This window comes from Typopeltis vanoorti, chromosome 20 (assembly GCF_054136105.1).
Source record: "Typopeltis vanoorti isolate ZY-2024b chromosome 20, IOZ_Tvanoo_1.0, whole genome shotgun sequence".
Classification (NCBI taxonomy): Eukaryota; Metazoa; Arthropoda; class Arachnida; order Uropygi; family Thelyphonidae; genus Typopeltis; species Typopeltis vanoorti.
Genome location: NC_143568.1, coordinates 108,666,247 through 108,690,850, shown reverse-complemented (window position 1 = coordinate 108,690,850; position 24,604 = coordinate 108,666,247). Strand labels below are relative to the sequence as shown.

Below are 24,604 nucleotides of genomic sequence, written 5' to 3'. Positions count from 1 at the left end.
AAATAATCAGTTATCGTAGAATGGCATCGGAAATAAAGAGTGCAATTACTATAACTGGCCATTTGATTCTTTAAAGAAATAAGTGCAATCCTTTATTATTATTATTATTATTATTATTATTATTATTATTATTATTATTATTATTATTATAGATTCAGAGACCGCTATAAGGAAACTTTATCAGCGATATGCCATCATATAGAAAGTGGACTTCGTAAGATAGTGCGCGATATTATAACCCAGTCCTGCCATGCTGTTCCAATTGAATCCTCTCCCCATCCCGAAGGCGTTAAGTAATTTATGGACAAACGTATGTATCTTAAGATCCTCTCCGTTTTGATCGCCAAAAAACATAACACTACGCCCCTCCAAAATAAATAACTAAATACTACCAACAGAAATAAACAGAAGAAGACTGCAAGGCATAAATAAATCGCTTCTTATAAAGCTTAACATTCCCTCGATAAATAATATAAATATTATGGTAAAAAAAAAAGACAGTGTTCTTAACACTATCAATCGCTTTCAGTGTTGCTTGAACAAGCATATTCTAACGTGCATTCGGAGTGCTAGAGACATTGAACATCAATTGCGATCATCAAGGTTCTTTTCTTTTTCTTTTTTCCCCACTCCCAGTAAAATCGAAGCGAGATTAATTAGCTGACTGGCCAAGATACTGAACTTTACATATAAAGGGTGTGGTTCATTTTTGAGGAACTAATTATTCAAAAGAGGTCTTTTTTTTTTATTTGATTAATGCAATAAACTATTTCTTTGCCACGAATGAGGTTGGGGGGAAGATAATTCAAGATTTTTATCAGCAACAAGACGAAGATTTAGTAAACAGTTGTTCAGCTGTTGCTGTAACTCTGGCATACTCCCAAATTTACGATTCTTAAAGACTTTTTTTTTTTTTGTGCATAAACATGAAATTTGTAATAATAATAATATATTATGTCATTTTAAACTACGCTGATGGTGGATTTTTCGTCCAATTAGAAGGAAGGTAAAGTCATGAATAAGATGAGGTTTGAATTATCCACGGAATAGCTCTGACATCTCGATGCTAATATTCAACATCTGGCTTATGTTCATTCAAAGGATAAAGGTTATTCATTTTAAAATCTCTCTATTAATATCTTTTTTCCCCTATTTGTATTCAATCGGAAGATGTACAAAACGATGTACAAAACTAGTACTTAAATGTGTTTTTTCTGAAAAGTTTTAGGTGGTTCTCGCCTGAACGAATATTAAGCTCATGTTATAGTTAACCGATGCTACTAGTTTATATTTTCATAGTTTCAACTGATATACAGTATATAAAATATGTTAAGAATACCAAGCTATTTTAAACCTGGTTTTACTCCATTTCCCAAGTAAGCAAACAGACAAACAAGTCAAGTTGGCGCCTGCAAGTGTTGCAAGTCTAGCTGACCCTCAAAGTAGTGCAAGTCAAGGCAACTCGTGGTAAAAGTAGAATAAGTTCTGATCACTAATCTTAATATTTACCCTTAATGAAAGCACATCTCCTCGAGAAGATATAGGATGCTATGTATTAAAGGCAAGGGGCCACTACCCAGACCGGTTTCGACCTTTATTGAGGTGTATTTAAGTAAAGACCTCTCTCTCTCTCTAAAAATTAGGACGATCCCTAGACCACTCCATAGTGGCCGAAAGACCGTCCAACTCAGCGTTGTTCCACTCAGTGACAGGCTCACTCCGTCACCGAGAAGAACTTCTCAGCGTTGACTCTACCCAGTGGCAGGCTCACCCCACCACCAGCCAGGGCCATAATCTCAGCGGTGGCCCTACTCAGAGACAGGCAAAAACCTATCCCCAAGCAGAGCCTCTCAAAGCCAGCCCCCACCAGTTCCGACCCCTATCGAGGTTTCATCAGTGGGAGCCAGGCTAGAAATACCAAGATTTTAGTAATACAGAGCTTATAAGTATTTTACCGAAAGAAGTTACCATAAGGTGTTTTAACCTTATTAAATAAAAATCTCAGGAGGAGAGATAGATGTAGAAAGTATTTTTCCTTGGATAAAATTACATCTCCTCAAGCAGATGGGCTGTACATTAAGGGTAAATATTAAGAATAGTGATCAGAGCTTAATTCTACTTTTACCATGAGTTGCCTTGACTTGCACTACTTTGAGGGTCAGCTAGACTTCCAATACGTGCAGGCGCAAACTTGACTTGTTTGTCTGTTTGCTTACTTGGGAAATGGAGTAAAACCAGGTTTAAAATAGCTTGGTATAAGCGTGGTTATTTTACTTCTAATCCCAAGTAAGCAAACAGTTAAGTTTGCGCCTGAAACATAGTTCAAGTCTAAAGATGGTACAACACCAGGGCAACTCATTGTAAAGGTGGGTAAAGATCTGATCACTATTCTTATTATTTTCCCATAATGTAAAGCACATCTCACTAAGAGATGTATACTGCAATAGATTATGTTATGGGTGGGGTCACTACCCAGACCGGCTTCAACCTTTTTTGAGGTTGAGTGACCCCACCCATAATGTATTGCAGTATACATCTTTTAGTGAGATGTGCTTTACATTATGGGAAAATAATAAGAATAGTGATCAGAGCTTTACCCACCTTTACAATGAGTTGCCCTGGTGTTGTACAATCTTTAGACTTGAACTATGTTTCAGGCACAAACTTAACTGTTTGCTTACTTGGGATTAGGAGTTAAATAACCAAGCTTATAACATAATATAATATAATATAATATTACTTGGCAACCCTAATATACAATATTCCCAAGTTAAAAAATTACTTTCATATATCATATATATATATATATATATATATATATATATATATATATATATATATATCAGTTAACCATATTTCAGAAAATAATTCAGTTAACCATTTCCAGAGGGTAATTTTCAGTCCCCACCACCCATCTGAAATGAAATTTTACTGCCATGTTTCCATGAAAACTTCAGGTTCTGCCTGCGCCAACCAGGCGGCACATGTTAGAGTAGTCAGCGTGCTGTATTTCCGCTATCAGGAAAGTGCTATTATTATTGATAGGGATCTACAGTTAATGTGGATCGCTATCATGTATGTGAACAGCGTATTCCATGGCTGGGCATCTTATCAAATTGGAGCGAAACACAGAAATTGCAGAGGCACAAATGGCGTGTGAATTTTTAATTTTTGAATCGATAAAAACAAGAATGATTCACGCAGTGTTTTAGCGTGCTAGGCGCGTCGAAGTTCTGGTTTAAAATAACTTGAACTTGATATTTTTACAGTTAGAAATCAAAGAACAATTTCTTTCATTTGCCTTGTCCTGTCAATCCACGAACGAGAAGTCCTTTTCTCCCGTATACGACGAAGTCTACTTAAACTTTAAAAAAAAAAGACTTTCCTGGTGAGTGTAAAGATAGACCACAGTGCTTCCCTATGCGTGGTTTTGAGTGGAGGAGCATCTCCGGACAAATACAGCGCAGGACATTTGCATGAGATGTTTACAGCGATCCGATTGCAGAAGAGGCTCAACTGCTCTTGTCTTCCTCGGGTTTCGAGAGCGTTCTCTAAGAAAGATGTGTCACTTGAAGATAACACGGCGTGTAAATTACATCTCCCAAGGCAAACTGGAAAGACGAGATGGAGAGCATCCTTGAACCTTCCGCTTGCGCCCCCCTCCCCTTCTGCTGTAGACAAACAGGTTTCAGCGAAAACGAAGAGAGAAAAGTAGGCGGGTAGCAATACACGGTTTGTTTGTGCGCACGTGCGCGATTCTAATCAGATATTTTGAATGGGAACTTGCGAATACACCGAAGTGTCTTGGACACTTGCATTTAACGAAAGGAGTGCGGTGGGGGGGGGGGGGGGGAGTTTGACTGAAACTAGAGAATATCATAAATTAAAAAAAAAAAAATTCGTTTCTCTTCACGATAACCAATTTTGTATTGAGTTCTGCACCAGATTAGGGCCATGACGAATGCCGAAACTCAAGTTACTTTTTTATATTCTACGAACCTGGAGACGGTGGACAAAGACCTAACTTGGATTTAAGGTTTGCTGCGTACTTGGAGAGCAAATTAGTCGAATGTTTGAGGACATTGACTCAGCCGAATTCTATCAGCATAGTGGGTAGAGTTCAGTTGTTGCCATAGTTTTGATGACGCTTTTGGTTTAGGTTTTGAATACATATTGAGGTGAGTGATACCGAAACGAGATGGAAGAATCTACGGATATTAAATTACACCATACATTGCATTACATTATATTGACACGTGTGTTCAATATCCCAGAACAGGTTGCGTAACCTAGAACAAAACAGTGTTAGCAAGAATTAAGGGACGAGGAGGAACCCTTTGATCAGTATTATGAAGAGGTGTCGGTTGTGGTCTTTGGGGAAGACGTGTGGGACGTGCAGTGCCAGAGGAAGAGGGAACGAAGAAGTTTTAGTCCATTCGAAATCGGACTGTAAATGGATATTGGGAAGCTGATGCCTGCGTTTTAACTGAAAAGCAGAGGAGTGATGGAAGCCACTTACTGGAGCAGCGTCTCTTTTTTTTTTTTTTTTTGAATGGGGAACCCATTCACGAAAGGTTGGTAAGTCTGTAGTAAGTGGTCCCGTGGATGGACAATTTGACGAAAATACATAAAATTTAAAATAAGAAACGCTGTTTTCTTTGTTTTTTATATGATTTTTATGACTGAGATAATATTTTACCGGTTTCTTCCGCCCTCTAAAGGTGCTGCTCCGAAGGATTTAATATTTATTAAATACGTTTATTAAATGAAAAACTTGAAGCTAATTTATTTGTGCACTGATACATATTTTGCTTTGCAGGGGAACCTGTGCACGTGTGCCTGAGACCACATAACTCATCCTCACACGAGCCTTACAATTATAATTGTACTTCATGTCGTGGATTAGATTTGTACCGAGCTCCCGGGAATTCAGGCGCCAATAACTGTTCTAAAGGAGTGGCACCGCTTCTGTTTTTAATAATATGCACCCCTTTTCGTGGCATTCCCCCCCCCTTCCCTGCGATGGAGTTAAAAATTCTCTTTCATGCTGCCCATTGTGCAAGAAGATATCCCACTTGCATGGCGGTAATCAAAAGGTTTATATTGAAATCAAGTTTATAAAACTGCTTGGTATCTTTAAAGTATAATATGTATATACAGTCGGGTCTCTTTTTGTGCGGTAGATACGTTCCACAGAAAACCGTATATAAAAAATCGCACAAAGAAGACCTAACTTACGTTGAAATTAGGGATACGTTCCAGATTTTTCTGAAATCGCATTAAAAAGTTTTATAAAAATTCAGGAAAATAAGAATGCCTAAGTTTGTTTCAAAGTTTTATTCATTTAATTTTATTGAAAAGTAACAATTTTTTTTTTACATTTTGTCATCAGAATTATCATCGCTATCAGACAATATTCGGCAACGTTTGCGAACTGGTGCGAAATCACTTTCGTCACCAGAAGACATAGTCAGCGCATCAGATCTGCATGGTAAAGGCAATGGTTCTTCACAAAAAGAATTAGCTCCACCCTCGTTCTGTGCTGATTTTTTACTTCTGACAAAGTAATCGGTGATTAAACTTTGCGATAATGATTTCACTAATTTTTTATACAGCTCGCGATATCCAGACATCCAGTTCTTCAGCTCACGTTTGAATTTAAAGGCTTGTTCAGAATTTGTGTCATTAACAAGAAAATGATTTTCCAATTTATTGCATAATTCAAGATCTTCTCGAATTATATTTGCAATGAGGGAGGGAGGACAGGTTTTTCTTCCGCTTCACTATCGTTTTCTATATCTTCGACGATATCTAAAGTTAATCGATATCCAATAATATCATCTTCAATTAAGGCATTATCCACAAGCAATTCGTCTACATCGTTCTGGCTAAATTTACCAAAACCTTCTCCACCAATTTCCTGTGCCAAAGTAATAATTTCAGCTGATAATTAGATGTTTGCATGGTTTCACTGTTTACAATACATCCTGGCCAAGCTGCTTTCCACCTAGCAATTAAAGTTTGTGGTCTTATTTCAACGATAGCAGATGCAACACGATTTAAGCAGTCCAAAAGAGAATTTTTTTCCAAACGTCGATTACTGTTAATGATTCATTTTCTAGTTTACCCAATATAAATTGAAAAGTGTGCTTAACGTAATATATTTTTTAAAAGTAGCAATTATGCCTTGATCTGATGGCTGAATAATACTTGTTGTATTGGGTGGGAAAAAACACTACCTGCACATTTGGATGTTCTAAATGCGGATGATTTGGTGTATTGTCAACAATTAATAAAACTTTAAAATCGAGAGCTTTTTGCTTCATGTATGTTTCCACTTCTGGTAAAAAAAAGCAATTATTGAACCATTCAGTACATACAGCAGTTGTTACCCAGGTCTTTGTATTAGCCATCCAATGTACCTGAAGCTGTTTTAGATCTTTGCCTTTTGGAGCACGTGGTCTTAGAGATCGATTTACTAGGAGGGGTTTCAACATTCGATCTCATGATGCATTACTACAAAGTAACAACGTTACTCGATCTTTGCTTGCTTTAAGCCCACTTTCTTTTTTCTCAGACTTTGCGATGTAAATTCGACATAAAAATCCTTGCATCTCCAAAACAATCCTTTTTCGCCAGCGTTAAACACTTGATCGGGACATTATCCACCATCCTCAATAATTTTGTTTAACTTCTCTTGAAAATTTTTGGCTGCTTCATCTGCTGCTGCAACCTCACCTGTAATCTTCGCGTTATGAAGTGCATTCCTTTTTAAAAACCCGGTTAACCATCCTTTGCTAGCCAAAAATTCTTTTTCAGCCTGGGAAGCGGAAGTAGACGGCTCCAATTGCTTCAACTGTTCATAAAACCGAAGACCTTTTTGTTTAATTAAATAACCACTTATAAGAATTCTTCTTTGAGTTAATTCTTCCATCCAAATTACGAGCGCTCGTTCGTTTAAGTTCTAAAAAAGCATCTCTTGAGTACGATGATAATTTGGCACTTAGTTTTGTGCCAGAAATGACAGATTTTCTTATTGCCATTCATTCTTTTTAATTGCTCTTATAGTAGATTCGCCTAAATTGAAATGTTTACCAATCGCCGTAGATCCCTCTCTTTTTGCTAATCGATCTGAAATTGCAATTTTCATTTCCAAAGAAATTACTTTTCATTGGTCCTTTTTTTTCCTCCATTGGGCCAAATTAAATCCTTAAAATAAAAATTAGTAAAATTTAGACTTTCGATAATGAAAAGACAAACACTTACTCACATGCAAAATTAAACTTCATGGACACTCACTGCTTACACGTTACTCACGTCACGCTAGAATGTGCTGCAACACGCTGTTCATTATGTACAACGGTACATAAGTTTTGAAATTATATATATATATAAACGAAAATAACATATGAATATATAGCCGAATGATAATATAGAAAATAGCTAATTTATTTCACAAGGTACTAGTTTCGTCTTTCTAGATTTCATTGGCTATGTATAACATCATAAAAATCCTTGCATCTCCTGGAAGGGATCTAAACCGGTATCTTTTTCAAATCAAAGGCGCTATTGAGACTGGCTGTTCTTTCCACGGCATGCAACCAGCCTACTTAGTTATCGGAGAAATGCGCACCTCAGAGTGAAAACCTGGGCATGGCGTTCATCACATTGCACACTAATTCTCATGTGCGCTAATCCTTTTTCTTCTATCTCTTAATCCGAGATCGGATTTGAATGAACTACTCTGAAAAGTACTTCAATACAAAGTACTAAAAATACTCGAGTACTTTTTATTTTCAGTTTTGGGTGCGATGCAATTTACGTCTGCTACAAATGCCAGCAGAACTACTACGCACGCGTGAGTGAATTTTTTATCCAATCGGTTTATTACGATAAATGGGTTGATTCAAAAAAAAAAGTGAACTTTTGAATTTCAAGAAATTAATGTTTCTCTGGTGCAACACCATCTTGGTCGGTTGGTGAAATCATCGAGGAACAGTCAAGTGGAGCAAGAATGAATGAAATGGCTTCACTTGATCAGTAATTATGCTGGTGTTGTAAATTACCCCTCTCTCTCTCTCTCTCTCTCTCTCTTTCGCTTACAAATAAATAATCCGCTGTGTCTGTGGTTTCTTATACAACGTTTGGCAGTGAAGTTTGTTTTTCTTTTAAATAGGAAATAAATCTGCGCAAGTTTCTTCCTTGAGTTTATTTTTCAAAAGTTCAAGGGAGGGGGGGGGGAGTTTGCTTTATTAAAGGAGTTAAAGTGTTAGACCGCACTTGCCCTTTCCTAAACAGGTTTTTCCACTTAGCACATTGCAGTTATTTGTGTTCAAAGCAATTTATACGCAAATCCCCTCCTTCGATTTCGAAAGCCTAATCCTGCGATGAAAACCAATTTCCACTGATTTAAATGCAAGCGGATAATCTATTTATTTGATTCCAAACTCTTGAAGGGCCTCACTCAAATGAAACTCTTGAACTGCAGAGTTCCGACTTGAAACTTGTGGGGAGTTCTCGGAACTCCCCGCAAGTTTCGTGTTTGGGGATTTTGTGATCAAAAGGAGACAAATGCCGTAAGATTTCAGATATTAAAAATCAAAGTCCACAGAAATGATCCGCATTGATAACACCATTTCCAGGAGATCGTAAAATCTTTCTTAATTTTAAGCGTGTCGGTTAAACTTGCCATTAACTGATTGATGAGCAATTTGATTCTTCACTGCTGATAAATACGGTGACGAATAAAATGCTTTTTATGGATTAGGATGGTCCGATCTACCCAGAAGGTGGCCTTCGCATTTGGGATCATTCGACCGGAAATAATGCCCCAAGACCCGAATTTTACCTCCCTTCCCCTCGCCAAGTACTTCGACTCGCAAGGGCATAACTTCATAAAAGCAATTCGCTTCGTAGAAGAATATTAAATTTTATTGAGATTACTCCTTTGTTTTCGTGATTATATAACACTTAAAATTTTCTTTCACACTCGCGATGAAAAGGGGAGGAGTGTTAGAAACCATATCATTTTAATGCTTCCGACCGATTCTTGGGACCGTTAAAATCACCGTAAGAAATGGACAATGAAACTGTTCCTGACAGGAGAGAGAGAGAGAGAGAGAGAGAGGAGAGAGAGTGTGTGTTCTCATCCACATGAAAATACGGAGCAAAACAAAGAACCTCACAAGTTCATAAGAATGTCTTGATTCCGACCAAGAGAGTGTCTCTACCTTTACGCCATTTGAATTGGGGGATATGAAAATTAAGAGCGAGAGAGCATTTGTAATAATAGCATTTCGTTCAGTGCGATAATTGAACTCACTTGTGGCACTCCCTACACATGAGTTTAAGTTTGTCTTTCCTAATTTTAGTTCATTAGAGAGGTCCGATTGAAACCAAAATTGAAACGGAGTTATCGTAATGCATAATTTGACAGTTCACTCCCCTCCCCTCCCTTTGTGCCCCACCAAATTGCAAAATAAATAAGTAAATAGAAAATTCGTCAAGTGCAGGCATAGCTCGTGTTATTATTGATATCAATATCAAACCGATAAACAATAACCCACCGGGGTGTCGTCCCCAGATAAGCTTACTAAAAATGATGCAAATTGAGACCGCAACCGAGGTCAACACAATGAAAAAAAAAAATCCATTTATTACATTTAAGTGCTGTAGTTACAGCGCTTAAATACATTAAAGCAAAAATTGTGAATATATAATTTATCGTTATTGTATAAATACTGTAAAACAGTAATCTTATTCAACACCGCAACTATAAATTACCAACTAGAGTAACAATTATTAATATATTATACAATAAAAATCGAAATTTGTATGAATTTCATTGTTCCTTCCTTTCCGTGTGATGGTACAGCACCATCTGAGTCCCCCCAAATTTTATCCTGGCTCCGGGACCGGCAGAGGCTGACGAATCAGGCCTACGGCTGGGTCGATATTCCTAGCTGTAATCCGTGTGTGTTCAGAAGACCGGTTCGCCTGCTTGCAAACTGGCGGAGAAAACCCTGCTGTCCACGCCCAAGACCGGCTAACTTGGGTATGGCTGAGGAAGATCCTTCAGCTCCTCACGTCGTCTACGGGAATCGAACCTAGAACACTCCTTCCCCAGGCATAGGGTTGCGAAGCGCAAAGGCTAACCGCACGGACATTTCATTGTTAAAAAAAATGAGAACAATATGTTTTGTAAATGCATAGTATATAATCATAATTTTAATAATAAAAAATATTGTTTTTTATAGAAATCTAATGGGAAAAATGAACCTCATCAAATCCCACAGCTATATTTACATTGAGATTCAGCAGTAGCTTAAGAACCTCCAGTTCATCTACCCCCCGTTCCCACATTAGTGTCTGTCAAATAGGTTAAAGCAGTAACCTCACTAGGATGATATATGCTTGCAAAGTGGTCATTCAGTAACTCAAGTATATTATCCACTTCTGTCTCCTCGTGACCATCGTCACTCATTAAGGTGTATCCTCGTCATTCTCCCTCTTCCTTGCCACATAACGAAAGAACTCTTTGGGATTTCCTTTGGCCTGCTCGGATAAATTCTTCTTGTAATCTGATTTTCCCTTCCTTGCCATGCTGGTCACCCATTCTGCCTGAGCCTTGTACTGTTCATGAGACCTTTCCCTTTATATACCATCCACAGCATTTTCTTCTTCTGCAGCTCGTGCTTAATGATATTACTCATATATGTAACTCCTACCCGATTAACCCTCCTTACCCTAGGTATACAATTTAATACTGCTGCCTCTAGATGACCCTGAACTATATCCCATGCACTACTAACATCCTTACTCTGCAGTGTTTTATGCCAAGGCACAAATTTAAGCTTCTTCCTAAGCTTGTCATAATCACATGCCTGGTAGCTCCACAAATACCGTTTCTTTTCCTCATGTTGTATAATCTCCGAAGTTAAGATAACATGGACACTTTCATCATTTGGAGACAATGTGGTTACCCTGGTCATGGATAGCTCTTCTGACCCTATGATATCCTAGTCCCCTCCATCCCATACTGCCTTAAGTAATTATCTCTTAGCTGGTGTATAAATTCTAGATCCTTTCTGCCATGATTATAGATACGAAAAGAAAAAAGTGAATCAAACAGATGCTTAAACATAACGCCCCTAAAACACGACACTTTAGTGTGCCGATGGTCATCGTGGAGGAATTTTCTGATCAAATCATCACATTTTTATTGCTGACTTCAAGCATCGCTCACTCCCAGTTTTGTAATCAGCGCAGTCGTGGAGTGAATGCTTTAGCATTGAGCCAAAGCAACTACAGCTGCGAGGAGGGTTGATGTCTGTTAATTGCCCTTGTTCTTCGGAGGAGGGTTTTTCTATGAAAAAAAAACTGCATTTCGAAGGATATGTGCCGATTTACGGTAGCTTCTGATCACAGTAGAAACACATGCCAGTTTCGCTTGAGACCGACTGACTCACCTTCATCTGGAAAGCCCTAACCAAAGGAAAGTCTACGAAAAATTAAATGGTTCCGGAAAACTTACTAATACTAAAAATATTATTATTATTATTTTATTATTATTATTATTATTTTTTTTTTTGAGTGTGCTGAAAATTGAACAGAATTCACCGTGGTCACTAACGAGCACAGAACAAAGGACGTCGCCATCTTTACAGTTGCTCAAGGGAAGAAAGGTGAGTCACGAAGTGTATCAAGTGCTGCAGGAAATGTCTTAGGAATCTTCACTTCACATGTTTCGGAAATTCAGAAACAACGTGGCAACGCAAATCCAATGCCAAACGAGAAGAATGGAAGTGCATATACTGCAGAGAGAACAAAGAAACGTTGCCACCCACGGCGCAACTGATTACAACACCGGAGGCAGAATCGGACGATGAACTGAACAGACAAAAAATACAGGTGAGTCTTATTATTTGAAATCTGTAAATTTATTACTAGAAAAAGGTTTAGAGAATATAAAAGTCAGCTTAGTAGTTCTTGTCCAAGAACTCTTTGATAACAGAATAAATACATGACAAAAAAAATAGCGAATATGAAGAGTTTGGTAAATTTAATAATTCAAAATCAAAATCAGCATTAAGGCACTAACTGACAGGCAGCACAAATTGATAAAAGACACATCCGAACTCCGTCAAGAATTTAATTCCCTGAAACAACAATACGAAGTTTTAAACCAAAACAACATAAAGAAGACCTTGTCACAAACGGTCTTCCAGAAACTGAATCCGCAGAAAATCTTAGAGATGTAGTTTAAGAGTTAGGCCATGCAATTGACATCCCCTACAGCATAATGACATTCAGACCATAAATCGGATTCCCAGGAAGAACAAAACACAATGCTCGCCAAGACCCGCACCAGTCACAATTCGTCTGACAAGCAAGTCCACAAGAGACAATCTCATAAAAGCCAGCAGACTGAAAAAAAACAGTTAGACTTAAACGCATCGCAAGACAATACGCCAATCTTTCTATCTGAGTATTTAACACCATTCAATCAGAATCTTTTGAGCCAAGCAAGAAAAGAAAAAAACAGAAAAATTTATCAATTTGTGGATCAAAGACGGCAAAATATTCTTGAGAAAGTCACAGACTTCAAAGTCTATACAAATAAAAATCTCGGAAGATATAGACAGGTTGCCAGAGTGAAACAAAAGACTCCACCTTAGTTCAATAAGAAGATCTCAACACAACAAAAATGAATGTGAACCATCAGATAGACGTAATTACACCGAATACATTAGTAATTGTACTTTCGAATCGCTTGATGCATGGAAACAAAACACAGTACAAGCGAGAGGTCTCTCAATCTTGCATATTAATATCAGAAGCATCCGAAAACATTGGTTATTGTTACAGACTTATCTGAGGAATTACACTGATATTATTGATATATTGATTCTAAAAGAAGTATCCATATCTAATGACGAAGTGATTGCTTTCCAAATTCCAGGCTTCCAAAAACATAGATCATGCCGCCAAATAAAAAGAGAGGGTGGAATATTAATATTTATCATACAAAAATTAATAGCAAAAGAAACGGCCTGTCAGTTTGAGCATGCTGAAACCCTCTGCCTCGAAATCATTAATACCACCAATAAACAACATCCATAATACCAAATGCTATTTACAGGCCACCAAACCTAAACAAAATTCTTGCACGAACTCAATTGCTGGCTTTCAAGCCAAGAAATATGCTCAACGTAATGATAATCGGCGACGTAAATATAAATATTGCAAACGAAAACCAGAACAACACTTACAATTCCTAGGCACGCTATCCATGTATAACCTAATACCAACTATTTAACATCGTAATAACATAATAACACACTAAAGGAGAAATTTCCGAGCACCGTCAAACAATTACACTGCATCCGTCATAAAGTGCAAAGTAGCAGACCATTACTTCACGGCTCTAAACCTGCACACCAAGACAATATCCATGCAATGTCCCACAGAAGAAAAACGACAGAAAACAATAATAGACGAAGAAATAGTCAACCACGAAATAAGAAAAACAGACTGGGAACACCTGGCATCAGATTTAGCAGATATCTTATACAACAACATTAAACTCACACTGGAGGAAATATATAAGAAAGCTACAAAGAAAGTCCGAATTCGTTCATAAACAACACAAAATTCTTGGATAACACAAAACTTAATCCTAGAAATACACAGAAAGGACGTTTTATGGAAAGAATTAAAGCGATATCCAAATAACACAGCTTTAAAAACTGAATATAAGATAACAAGGAATCGCCTTACAACACAAATCAGAAATGCAGAAAGAAGCTACTACAGAGACAAACTAACCTCCGCACAAAACAACATGAAACAAACCTGGCATCTGATCAATGAGATGCTAGACTTTGTTCCCAACACCACCGCCTCCGAAACCATAAAACACAGCTTCATGAAAGACGCAAAACCTATCCAACAACTAGCAAATGACTTTAACTAATACTTTGCAGACTCCTTCCAACTGCACAGAAATATTCCCCCAATCTCAAAACGAGACCCTCCACTTGGACCACAATCAAAACAGACATTATGGTTCCCAACCATAAAAGAAGAAGAACTTCTCTCTGCAATACATCAAATCAAACCAAACAAGGGCCCACGAATTGATGGTATCAGACCTAAAGATATAATGCAGCATGCAACTAGTTTAAATCCTATCCTACTAAAATTAATAAATAAAATATTTAAAACAGGACAAGATACCAAGTATGCTAAAGACCGCCATAATTACACTCATATACAAACAAGGAAAAAGAAATTTAATCAGCAATTACAGACCCATAGCAACATTGCCAGTTATCAATCAAATTATGGAGCGGGTCATACTGAAGATACTCACAGCATACACTGAGATCTTTCATATTATCCCCAAAACACAATATGGTTTTCAGAAAAATAAGGGAACAACATCTCTCTTGGAAGACTTTACAGACGTAATTAATACCGACTTAGACAAAAACAAAATTGCCATGGAAGTCTCTATTGATCCTACTAAAGCATTCGATACACTCATGCATCAAACCTTGTTAGAAAAGCTGAGGGACGTTGGAATAGACGGGCCTCTGCACAGGTGGTTTACAAACTGTCTCCGAAATAGAAAGCATATCACACGTATCGGGTCAAACCGAAGCAGAGAGCTACCAGTAACCTGTGGAGTGCCACAGGGAGCTGTACTCTCCCCAACTCTATTCAACATTTACACGCACGATATTAATCAGTTACCACTCAAAGGTAAGATATTCCAATACGCAGACGATACAGCAATAATATCTATCCATAATAACGCAAGCATAGCCCAAACAAATATGCAACATGATATAAATCTGATCATAGACTGGCTCACGAAAAACTCCATACACCTAAACTCAGAAAAGACAAAATTAATGATAATCAGAAATCCACTGACTCGACCAGTTGATAACAAATATATAACCATCCAACATGCACTCTCCAACACAAAAAACACACAGCAAAACCACTACAATCACTCAGGTTGAAACGATACGATACCTTGGAATTTACCTCGATGCAGATATGAACTGGAATAACCACATAAACCATCTACACAACAAACTCCGAACAATAAGTGGCAAACTCTACAGGTTAAAAGACATAGTTCCCATATGCCTAAAAACACTAATATACAAAGCACTATGCCAAAATATACTAAGATACGCTATAACAACGTATGCTTCCTGTGCACCCTACAAATTAAATAGATTAATGTCGCTACAGTACAAAATGATAAAACCGATCTTTTGGGAACAAAGAGAAAATCACGACCTTATAAACATTGCAATGTCAGAACCCAAAATACTGACAGCAAAACATTTATGTTACTATGCAGCTTTGCTAAAACATTATTTCGATGCCAACTACAGGACAGTTAGAAATACATACCGTATAACAAGACCTCAGACTACTAATTATATCACATATAAATACAATAATCACTACGGAAAGGCCACGCGAAACTTCTACACCCCAGACATGATAAGCAAATTACCTTTTGAATACAGAAACCTTACAAACTACAATAGCCTGAAAAGAGCTCTAAGGACATACTACGAACAAGAAACACGCACCCAAAATACCACACAAACTTAATTAAACAATATATTCGTTCAGGCTTCCAGTTCAGCGACGCATCAAGACATTCTAAGTTGTCGTATCGTGCGTGCTGTAGTTACAGCGCTTAAATATACTAAAAAATCAAAATTGTAAATATAACTCATTATTAAATGAATAAATGCTGTATTATCATTATTAATACATTATATAGGGAAAAAAAAGAAAACAAAGAAAAAAATCAGTACGAATTTCATTGTCACGAAAAAAAAAAAAACAGGATTAGACCTGTTGTAAATATGTAATCATAATTTTCATAATTAACAGGATTGATTTTTTTAAAGAAAATATGTAATCAAGTATGTATATGTAAACAATATGTAATAATAAAAATTATTATTATTATTATTATTATTATTATTATTATTATTATTATTATTATTATTGGCGTTGTTAAACTTAACAGAAAATAATATTTTAAAGAAGTTTAAAATATTGCCGCATTATCTTGAAAAATTAAAAAAAAAAATAGAAAACGCATTCTCTAGTACAGTGACAGGCTAAGCAAATGTCGCATTTATCGCCCTTTACAAAATTTAGGCATCCGTTGCGAGTTGAGCGTGTTAGGGGTGGCAGAGCATAATAGGTGGCCTCTCCCACTCCAATGCTAACCTCGTCTTCCGCCCTCGTTCCTTTACAAACGAGGAGACGAATATTGGCGGCATCAACCCAAATACCACTAACGGAAAACACGATGTAGAAATGCATGCCCTCGGGCTATGGGTGGCAACCCTACTACTGGGTTTACCACCTGCTGACTACCTTGTTCCAGAGTCGATACAAACAAAAGAAATCAGAAGCAGAAAAGTAGAAAATTATCCCCAAGAACACGTCTTGGAGTTATTACGGAGCGTAATTAATTAAGTTAAATTAAATTAAACCTTATTAATTAAAAGAAACGGACACGCGAGGGAGTCAGTAGAGAAGAACAGGTCCCGGATGAAACTAAATCGACCTAAAAAGTTGTAGTGGCTATGAAGGCTAAGAATGAGATGCGCACCCCTTCGTATATTCGGATTTGTCACTGCGGACGGCATCGATTTCGACTCCCTCATTAATCACTGACATTCGCTGCACGAGACGGGAAAATAATTTCAAAACACGAATAAATAAGGGTGGGGCGGATTAGGTGGTCAAATTAGGATTCAAGCGCTTAAAAAGCCAGCTGTTTATTGTCAAATATAATTTACAAAAAAAAAAAAGGATTTGAATCTTGTGGGTTCGAGTTCACCCACCGCATCTTTGTTTTCCTCGCTCTGCTCATTCGTGCATTTCCTTTCCACTCTTACATTTCCGAATTTGGTTCGTAAATTTTTCTTCATTTTCGAGGCAAATTTAAATTGTCGCTTGCTCACGAGCAGGAATCAGCACTTGGAATTCTGGGAAATATCAAAGTTGCGTCTTTTGAGAAACGAAAAGCACGTGGGGTTGCCATTTCGATAATTAGCCGGAAGTCTGCCCGAAAATGCAAAAACAAAAGCGACAATCACTTTTCGTTCTCTCCTGAAATGTCTTCGCAAATATTCGCGTTCGCACTGGAAAATTTGGGGCATTTTTAATTCCCTTCGCAGAATGATTGAAGCGATTGGTTTTCAAAGAAACTCAACGTAAACAGAAGAAGGAAAAATGCAATCGCTGTTCGGACAAGATGGTGGGTGGGCTGATGAAAATGGAAAACGAAAACTAACTGCGGACTAAACTGAAATTTTGTAAAAAAAAAAAAAAAAAAAATTCTGAAAGAGAGAACGTTGCTTCTAGGAACAGATCAATGCTTAGCGATTTAAAACCAACGTGCAGCTTATAAATACAGATCTTTCTTCCTACGCCTCTCCCCTTTGATAAAGGGGTGACTTAACAGAGCAGCAAACCCACCAATACGCTCAACATCTTAGGAAAAAACATTTGTTTAAAAGTTACTCGATCGGACCAAGTGGAAAAGTTTCCTGCTCTCCGTCAAGGAAGTGGTCATCGCCAGCGCTTCTTTGAAGAGGTCCTCTCGCACAAACCCAATAACTAACCCGACTCTGTAGCCGGCAGCGGCTCAGACGGGCTCTTTTGGCTTCGATGGCATCACGTGAGTCCCAATACCCAATCAGAGCGTCGAAGGCACGAGAAAAACACAGCGAGATCCCGGTCGCGGTTTTTTTTTTCCCCTCCTTTTTTTTTTTTTTTTTTTTTTTTTGTTACAGCCGGGAAAAGTGTGCACCTCACTAGCGCCCCCCATCGGCGTGTTTGGTGGATACAGCCGATGACCTCGACCACCCAGCCTCCAGGCCGTAGACGTCGTCCCTTAGGGCTCGCGTGCGTTCATTCGACACTTCGTGGCGCTCAGTGGGGGTGTCCGAGTGGAAGGTGCGGACCTCGGCTTATAACGGCAGAAAGCGCCGTCGCTGCGAGGAGAGAAGAGTTGACCGTACATGCACGGAGGACATCTTGTGCGTCACTAGGGATGCCACGATGAACGCTGCACGTGGATGCGAGCTTCTTGTGGCGGTCTTGTTAGTAGCGGGCAGTATCCACGCCAGGAAGCGTCACTGGACGGAGAACGAACCTAATTTCGTATGCACGCGGCACCTCTCCGACGGGGAAGTCGAGAGACGGGTTCACTGGGGTCGGGTGACGGCGATCGAAACGGCCGTCGAAATCGAGGCGTCGGACGGCAGCGAAGACGGGATTAACAACGTCGAAAAACGACAGGGGCTCGTCCTTCGACAGGTCACCGACGGCCGACACTTCATCCAACTCATCTACGACTCCGGATGGGAGTTACGGGACTGCGAGTACCTGCGGGATGCTCACACCGTAACCACATTCCTCCGCAGCTTCGGCGAACGAGGCACTTGTTCGCACGGGTCCAAACACAAAGCCGCCAACAGTTCTGAACCACCGCCGGTCTCGTGTTGCACGGGCGACGTTGACACGAACTCCACTTTTCAACTGCTGCCCCGCAGGAATGTCGGCAAGCTGACGGCCGATCTGGCGCTCCTCACCGACTACCGAAATCTGAGAAGTCAGTGTCACGACCTGCACCGTCGCGTCCGAGCAGCGATTCGTCATCAGAGTCACGGCTTCTCGGTCGGTTTCCTGAAGCGAATGAAGCGGGATTTGTTCCTCTACCCCGGCACCAACTGGTGTGGCTCCGGAAGCTCCGCTCGGAAATTCAACGAGCTGGGTTACAACGCGGCCGCTGACCGCTGCTGTCGGGATCACGACCACTGTCCGCACACCGTGGAGGGGTTCATCCACAAGTACAACTTCTTCAACTACAGGTTCCACACCATCAGCCACTGCGACTGCGACGAAAGGTAAGAAACTCCCCTTTGATTCCGTCAATCCACTTCGGTGCATGAAAATATTTCGCCAATGAATCCGCGTGCGTGAAACTTAACTCTTCTAATGGACGCAACGGCAACAGTTGCTGCCAAACTTCTCTCGGCTGACTGAAACGAAAAAAAAAAAAGCTCCTTAAAGTGCGATAGTTTCCTGATGTGCACCCTCGAGGAGGGTTCAGGTCACCATGACACGATTCACTTTACATTGTTAGTAATTCACAATTCACAATAATTCACAAGTTAATAATTCACAATTGGACTTCCTAACATCTTGGCATTTATTCAGCTGGTTTCCCACCATACCAGCTTTACTAATTCTGTTGTATGTTTCCATATTTAATTTGCCATCTTCACTAAAAACTGTGCTTAAATACTTGAAATATTTCACTTGTTCGAAAGGTTCTCCATTGAAAATTTGCGTGAAGTTTTCTTTTTTCTGGCGTATTTTCATTTTCGATTAGTTTTGACTTAGTTTTGGTCTTTTCATTGTGAATTTCATGTCTAATTTGTTACAGATGTTATTCAATTTAGTTAGAGAACCTTGGAGACTTGCACTAGATGTGTTTAGGAGTGCAACATCATCGGCAAAGAGCTACGTTTGATATCTCCAATTCTAATATCAGGCCTGATGTCGCTCTCTTCCAAAAGGTGATCCATATAGATGACGAATAACAGAGGGGATAATGTACTTTCTTGTCTTACCCCCCCCCCCCCCCCGATTTTAATTCAAACCGTCTTCCTGTATTTCCTTCAGTTTTAACTGTTGACTGACAATTTAAATATAAACCATGGATTGCTCTGTATTATTTTCCATTTACCTCATATACTGTAATTGCTAAACTTATGTAGATATCCTCGTCATATTCCCATCATTTCTCAACTATTCGTCGTCAAGTGAAAATCTGATCTTGTCTATTTGGCCTGAACCCAGCTCGTTCTTCTGCAAGTTTCATAACCAAATAATTGAATTCGAAACTTAAAAAGTTTCAGTGTTGACCCAAGAGCTTATGAGATGCAGTCGTCGGTATCTGAGATGAGTAAGTATTGCTTACTCATCTCAGACTCATCAAGGACACGAACTATGCCCAGGAGCCGTCTGTTCCTCTTGAATTAGTACTTGGTGGATTAAGGTTCATTGGCCCGACAACCGTTTCTGATTGTAGTTCTCATCAGAGACCAAAAAGAAATTTCAAAACTTTAAGTTTCAAATTTAATTATTCGAATACGAAATGATGTGGGCTGGCATCTTCTGTTTCTCTACAATGACAAATTGAAGAATTTTAGGAGTCTTTCTTTGAACTCCTATCGTGGTATGAAATTCAACAATAAGACAAGGACTTTGAAAACAGACAGAAACATTGAAAACATCAACAGCGTATCCTGAAGGGAGAGTGCACAGAACCAGTAAAACATTTCAGCTATTTAGGTGCAATTTTTAGTGAAGATTAAATACGTAAATAGGCAGTAGGTCGGCTAAGCTGATAGTCATTAAAAAATTGATTGATAGAGTACTTGAAGGCACTTGATATTGCTACTATTGATGAATGGGTGAGCAGTGCTAATGTAAAGCGGTAGAGCGACTTAAAGAGAATAGGCATCGAAAAAATCATTTAAAAAAATATATGTGCTTCAGATGACACATATATATAAGAGACTTGATTAGATTAAGTATCTGCCACTTAAAAATCAATCTGGACTCCTTGGAAACGAAGCACCTTCCACCAAACTTCAGTACATCTCTTCCAAGTGTCTTCAAGAAAGAACGACGCACATTTATTATTATTATGTGACACCTCCAGGGAGTCCAAAGACTCATCGAGGGAGAGTGCGCCCACGGCATCCACCCCTTCCAACTACTAACCGCGCTCAAACTTGCTTAACTTTTTGGGTGCGTCATTAGTAGTAGAGGTTCTACCAATCGAGCAACCTTTGCTGGCGATTTTCTTCTAATTTCGAGGCCAGAAACTTCCTATTTTGTATGCAAACAAAAGGACGTCACATTTTAATAGCAAAGAATGGCACAAAAATGTACCATTCTTTGTGCCGTGTCTGCTAATAATACGAAAATTTCCGGCCCTTTGACGATATGTACCCCCCCTCCCCAATCAAAAAAGAACGCATCGTGCATTGATACAATTTTTATGAACGACATCATCGAAGATGGTGTAACCACACGTTTTGCTCGACCAGACGAAGGGATTCCTCGGTGCAAAGATACTTTCTGCGAGTGTGCTTCGTGTAAATAGCGAGGAAATAAGTGTGCATCTTTCACGAGCACTTCCGAGAAACGTCAAAAGCAGACTTGTCTCGAACTAGTTAGGGCGTTGCCACTTAACTCTCACCGCTTAGAAATGAAAGGTCCTTTAGGGAAATGCGAAAAGATTTTTGATGATTTTGGTGCTCCAATCACTGCTGTTGCTAATGTTATTTTCATTTAATCTACTTTGACAGCGCAGCGATCTTTGCAATCCGAATATTTAATCTCAAGCAGTGATTTTTCAAAGTTTTTGTGATGTCTTAAAATTACCGTTTTTTAGAGATCATTGAAATCTGTTCGCCAACGAGCCTGGCATCACTGGGTTAATAAGCTCTCTCCTCCTTTGGTCTCAAACTTAGGGTTCCCTATTCTTTTCATTTCATTATTATTCCAGATTAGTTGAACGTTGCGAAATTCATTAACTGAATTTCGCAGCGTTCAGCTAATCTGGACTATCGCGCACTGAACAGTTATGAATCCTCATCTGGTCACATCTAATTTGGCAACTGAATATTCATTTGTGTAAATGGACTGAAATTTCCACTATTAGCAGACACGGCACATTTATGAAGGTCCTAATTAAAACGCGTTTATACGAAAGTAGTCAACTCGAAGGGCGACACCCAAACAGACGACTCGCTCGTGACTTTAGTTGTTCACATTTGGTGTCACTGGATGCCGTATGGTTACTTCCGTACCCACAAAGGATTATGGGAGTGGAGCCTTTTGCTAGAAGTGGTAGATTCCCTTTCCATGTGGAGTTAGTAGGAATCACAAACATCCACGCTCGTAGCGGGATTCGAACCCAGAGCCTGTTAGTTGGAGAGTGGATACCACTCAGAATGAAGTGATACAACACCTAACGATAGCAAGTCAGTATACGCGCCCCTTGCGACCAGGGAAAGAACTCCAGGGTTCAGCTAGTATATTAATGCAGTTCTTGAAGTATTTTTATGTAATAGTCGCTCGATTATTTTCATGACGCATTCAACTACGGAATCTCCTAAAACCGACTTGAAAATTCTCATTTTTGTGTTTTGATTTTTTTCTCCGCTGTGCGATCCTTTTTTTATTTTTTTTATTTCTTTTCTCTCTCAAAGCTGCGGACTTTGTTAATTCCCGAGGCCATTTACAGTTTGTTTGCAAATAATTCTATTCGTCGCTCGCTCCTATGGTAAGAACATTTGTATGAATTAAAAGAAATCAAACTTCTCCAAAAAAAGGGTCTGAGAGGTTTCGTTATAGATGAAAGTGTTGTCGCCAAAATGGACACAAGATGCGGGGCCAAATACCCGTGAAATATCTGTTTCTACTTCAGGGGCCAAGAAATTAAGCCATTTCTTGATTAATTATAAAGTTTACATCGATTTCTTATTAATCGTGTTATTTATTTCAAACCTTAATTTGTATTGGAATTCCAAAAATTCATGCGAATACTTTTGTTATCTGAAGATCCAAGCAATGATTTCGCTATGATTTCTTTATGGTCTCCTTTAGAATCCCTCCTGTCTGTCTGTCTGTCTGTAACTTCTGTTGTCAGCTTGAATTCGACATGTCACATTCTCTTCCGGCTATTCAATATACAATGCATTGAGATTTCCGAGAATTTAAATAAAATCAGTATCAAACGAGCCATTAAAACTTGGGAGACCCTCAGAGAAGTGCTGAAATTATGATTGGTTTATTGTATGGATGTAATTGCACATATACTGAAGGTTTTAAAGATGAGATATTAGCACCGTGAGTGCGCTAAGACTTAAGAGATCCCCGGAAACACCAAACATGGAACTTTTTAAAGCCATCATAATCCATCAACATACGGTGATACAATTTTACGGCTATTGGGACTTTACAGAGTTTACGACTTTCGACTATTGAGAAGAAAATTTACTGTGGATTTTTCTTTTGCAGTTTTTGATCTCGTACTGAAAGTGAATTATTCGCGAAAAGTGGTCCATTTTTCTAAGATGGAACTTGGGTGATGTAATGAGCAACTCCACAATCACTTCTCTCTGCTGTTTTAGAAGAAATTTTAAGTCGACGATTCGTTGGGATCTTAACAAAACTAAATGCCCTTTCTCTTAGGGGCAACCGTTTATTACCCTCAAGAGGAAAACGCCCGCAAGTGTACTGAAAATACTGCATTTTAGTCCCGGATAAGACCTTTGGAGAATTCCAATATCGTTTCCAAATCTTGTTTTTGTTTTCTAATTGATCAAAGCGCTTTTCTTTTAAATTCCCTTCCAGAGTCATACGAAGGGCGATTAAAAAATTCCTGATGGTTTGATTTTTTTCTTCTCTTGCTATTCCTTGCCTTCCCCATGACTTGACACAGCGGATCCCAGCATTCACGCGATTGTCGAAAACATTGCCACTATTTGTATTTTCACTCAACGAGTACGGCGTGCGATTTTCCCTGCTATTTGAACCGTGCTGATGTCAGCAACTCTTCCTTCTATTCGGCCAACTTCAGAAGTTTTAAACTAAAAAAAACCCCCAAACACTCACGGTTCCACTGGTGAGTGGAATAGTAACATCAGCTCTGCCGCTTTCAGCCACATGTCCTTGCACAGTGAGCAGGTGTATTGTCATGGTGGAAAGAAAGCGATATACGGTGTACCATTTGTTGGTTCGTTTTTCATCGAACGTCTCCAACACCTTTGATGTTCTTGGACTTTCATCTGCATGGATGTCTTACTCTTGGGAGCCCATTCGTTTCGCAAACGCTCATTAATGGTTTAAAGAAATCCTTAAAAACCGTGACCCCATTTTTGAATTTGGAAAACCAATCACATCTTTCAATTCTGCTGTTTCCTCTCTGAAGGCAAGTATTCACGTACTGAGGGTTTGTGATGCTTTTCTTGAATTCGAAGCCGAACTTGAAGCACAGATGTAGTTCACTGAAGTCAGCCATTTTAATGAAACAATCTAAGGCGACAATCCAGTCCCACGCTTTACAAGGTATTATTTTTTCACCGCAAGCTACAACCAAAAAATAAATAGCATGTGATCTATTTACCCATTTCCAGAGGAAGGCTTGTGTGCTGATACAGTAGTGACACCTGGCGGATAGAATTTTTCGATCGTATCTCGTAATGTTAAAAGTGGGATTTCCCGTGTCGATTCTATTGTTTTACGATTTCCACGTGTCATGTAAGCAGGGCCGTCGTTACCATTTAGGCAAACTAGGCAACCACCTAAGGCGCAAGCCACGAAGCGGCGCAAAACTTTCAAAATTTTGCAAAATTGAAGGCAAGAAAAATTAAAATTTGGTTTTCATATATTATACATATTGTATATTATTAATGAGCATGCCAAAATAATTTTTATTTTTTATATTTCAAATTTCATT

General features: G+C 38.8%; 2 protein-coding genes across 2 annotated transcripts in view; one reads left to right on the top strand and one right to left on the bottom strand.

The window, feature by feature from the left end:
• Aldh7A1 (aldehyde dehydrogenase 7 family member A1) overlaps positions 1-24,604 on the bottom strand; it is a 453,020-nt gene that overhangs the window by 223,105 nt on the left and 205,311 nt on the right. The window lies entirely within an intron of this gene.
• The window catches only part of LOC150095781 (uncharacterized), a 28,824-nt gene continuing 22,306 nt past the window's right edge, over positions 18,087-24,604 (top strand). Inside the window, exon 1 of the mRNA XM_090410445.1 lies at positions 18,087-18,968. Within this exon, the coding sequence (XP_090266571.1) occupies positions 18,121-18,968 (848 nt within the window). The 5' untranslated portion in view covers positions 18,087-18,120. The remainder of the gene's footprint in view (positions 18,969-24,604) is intronic.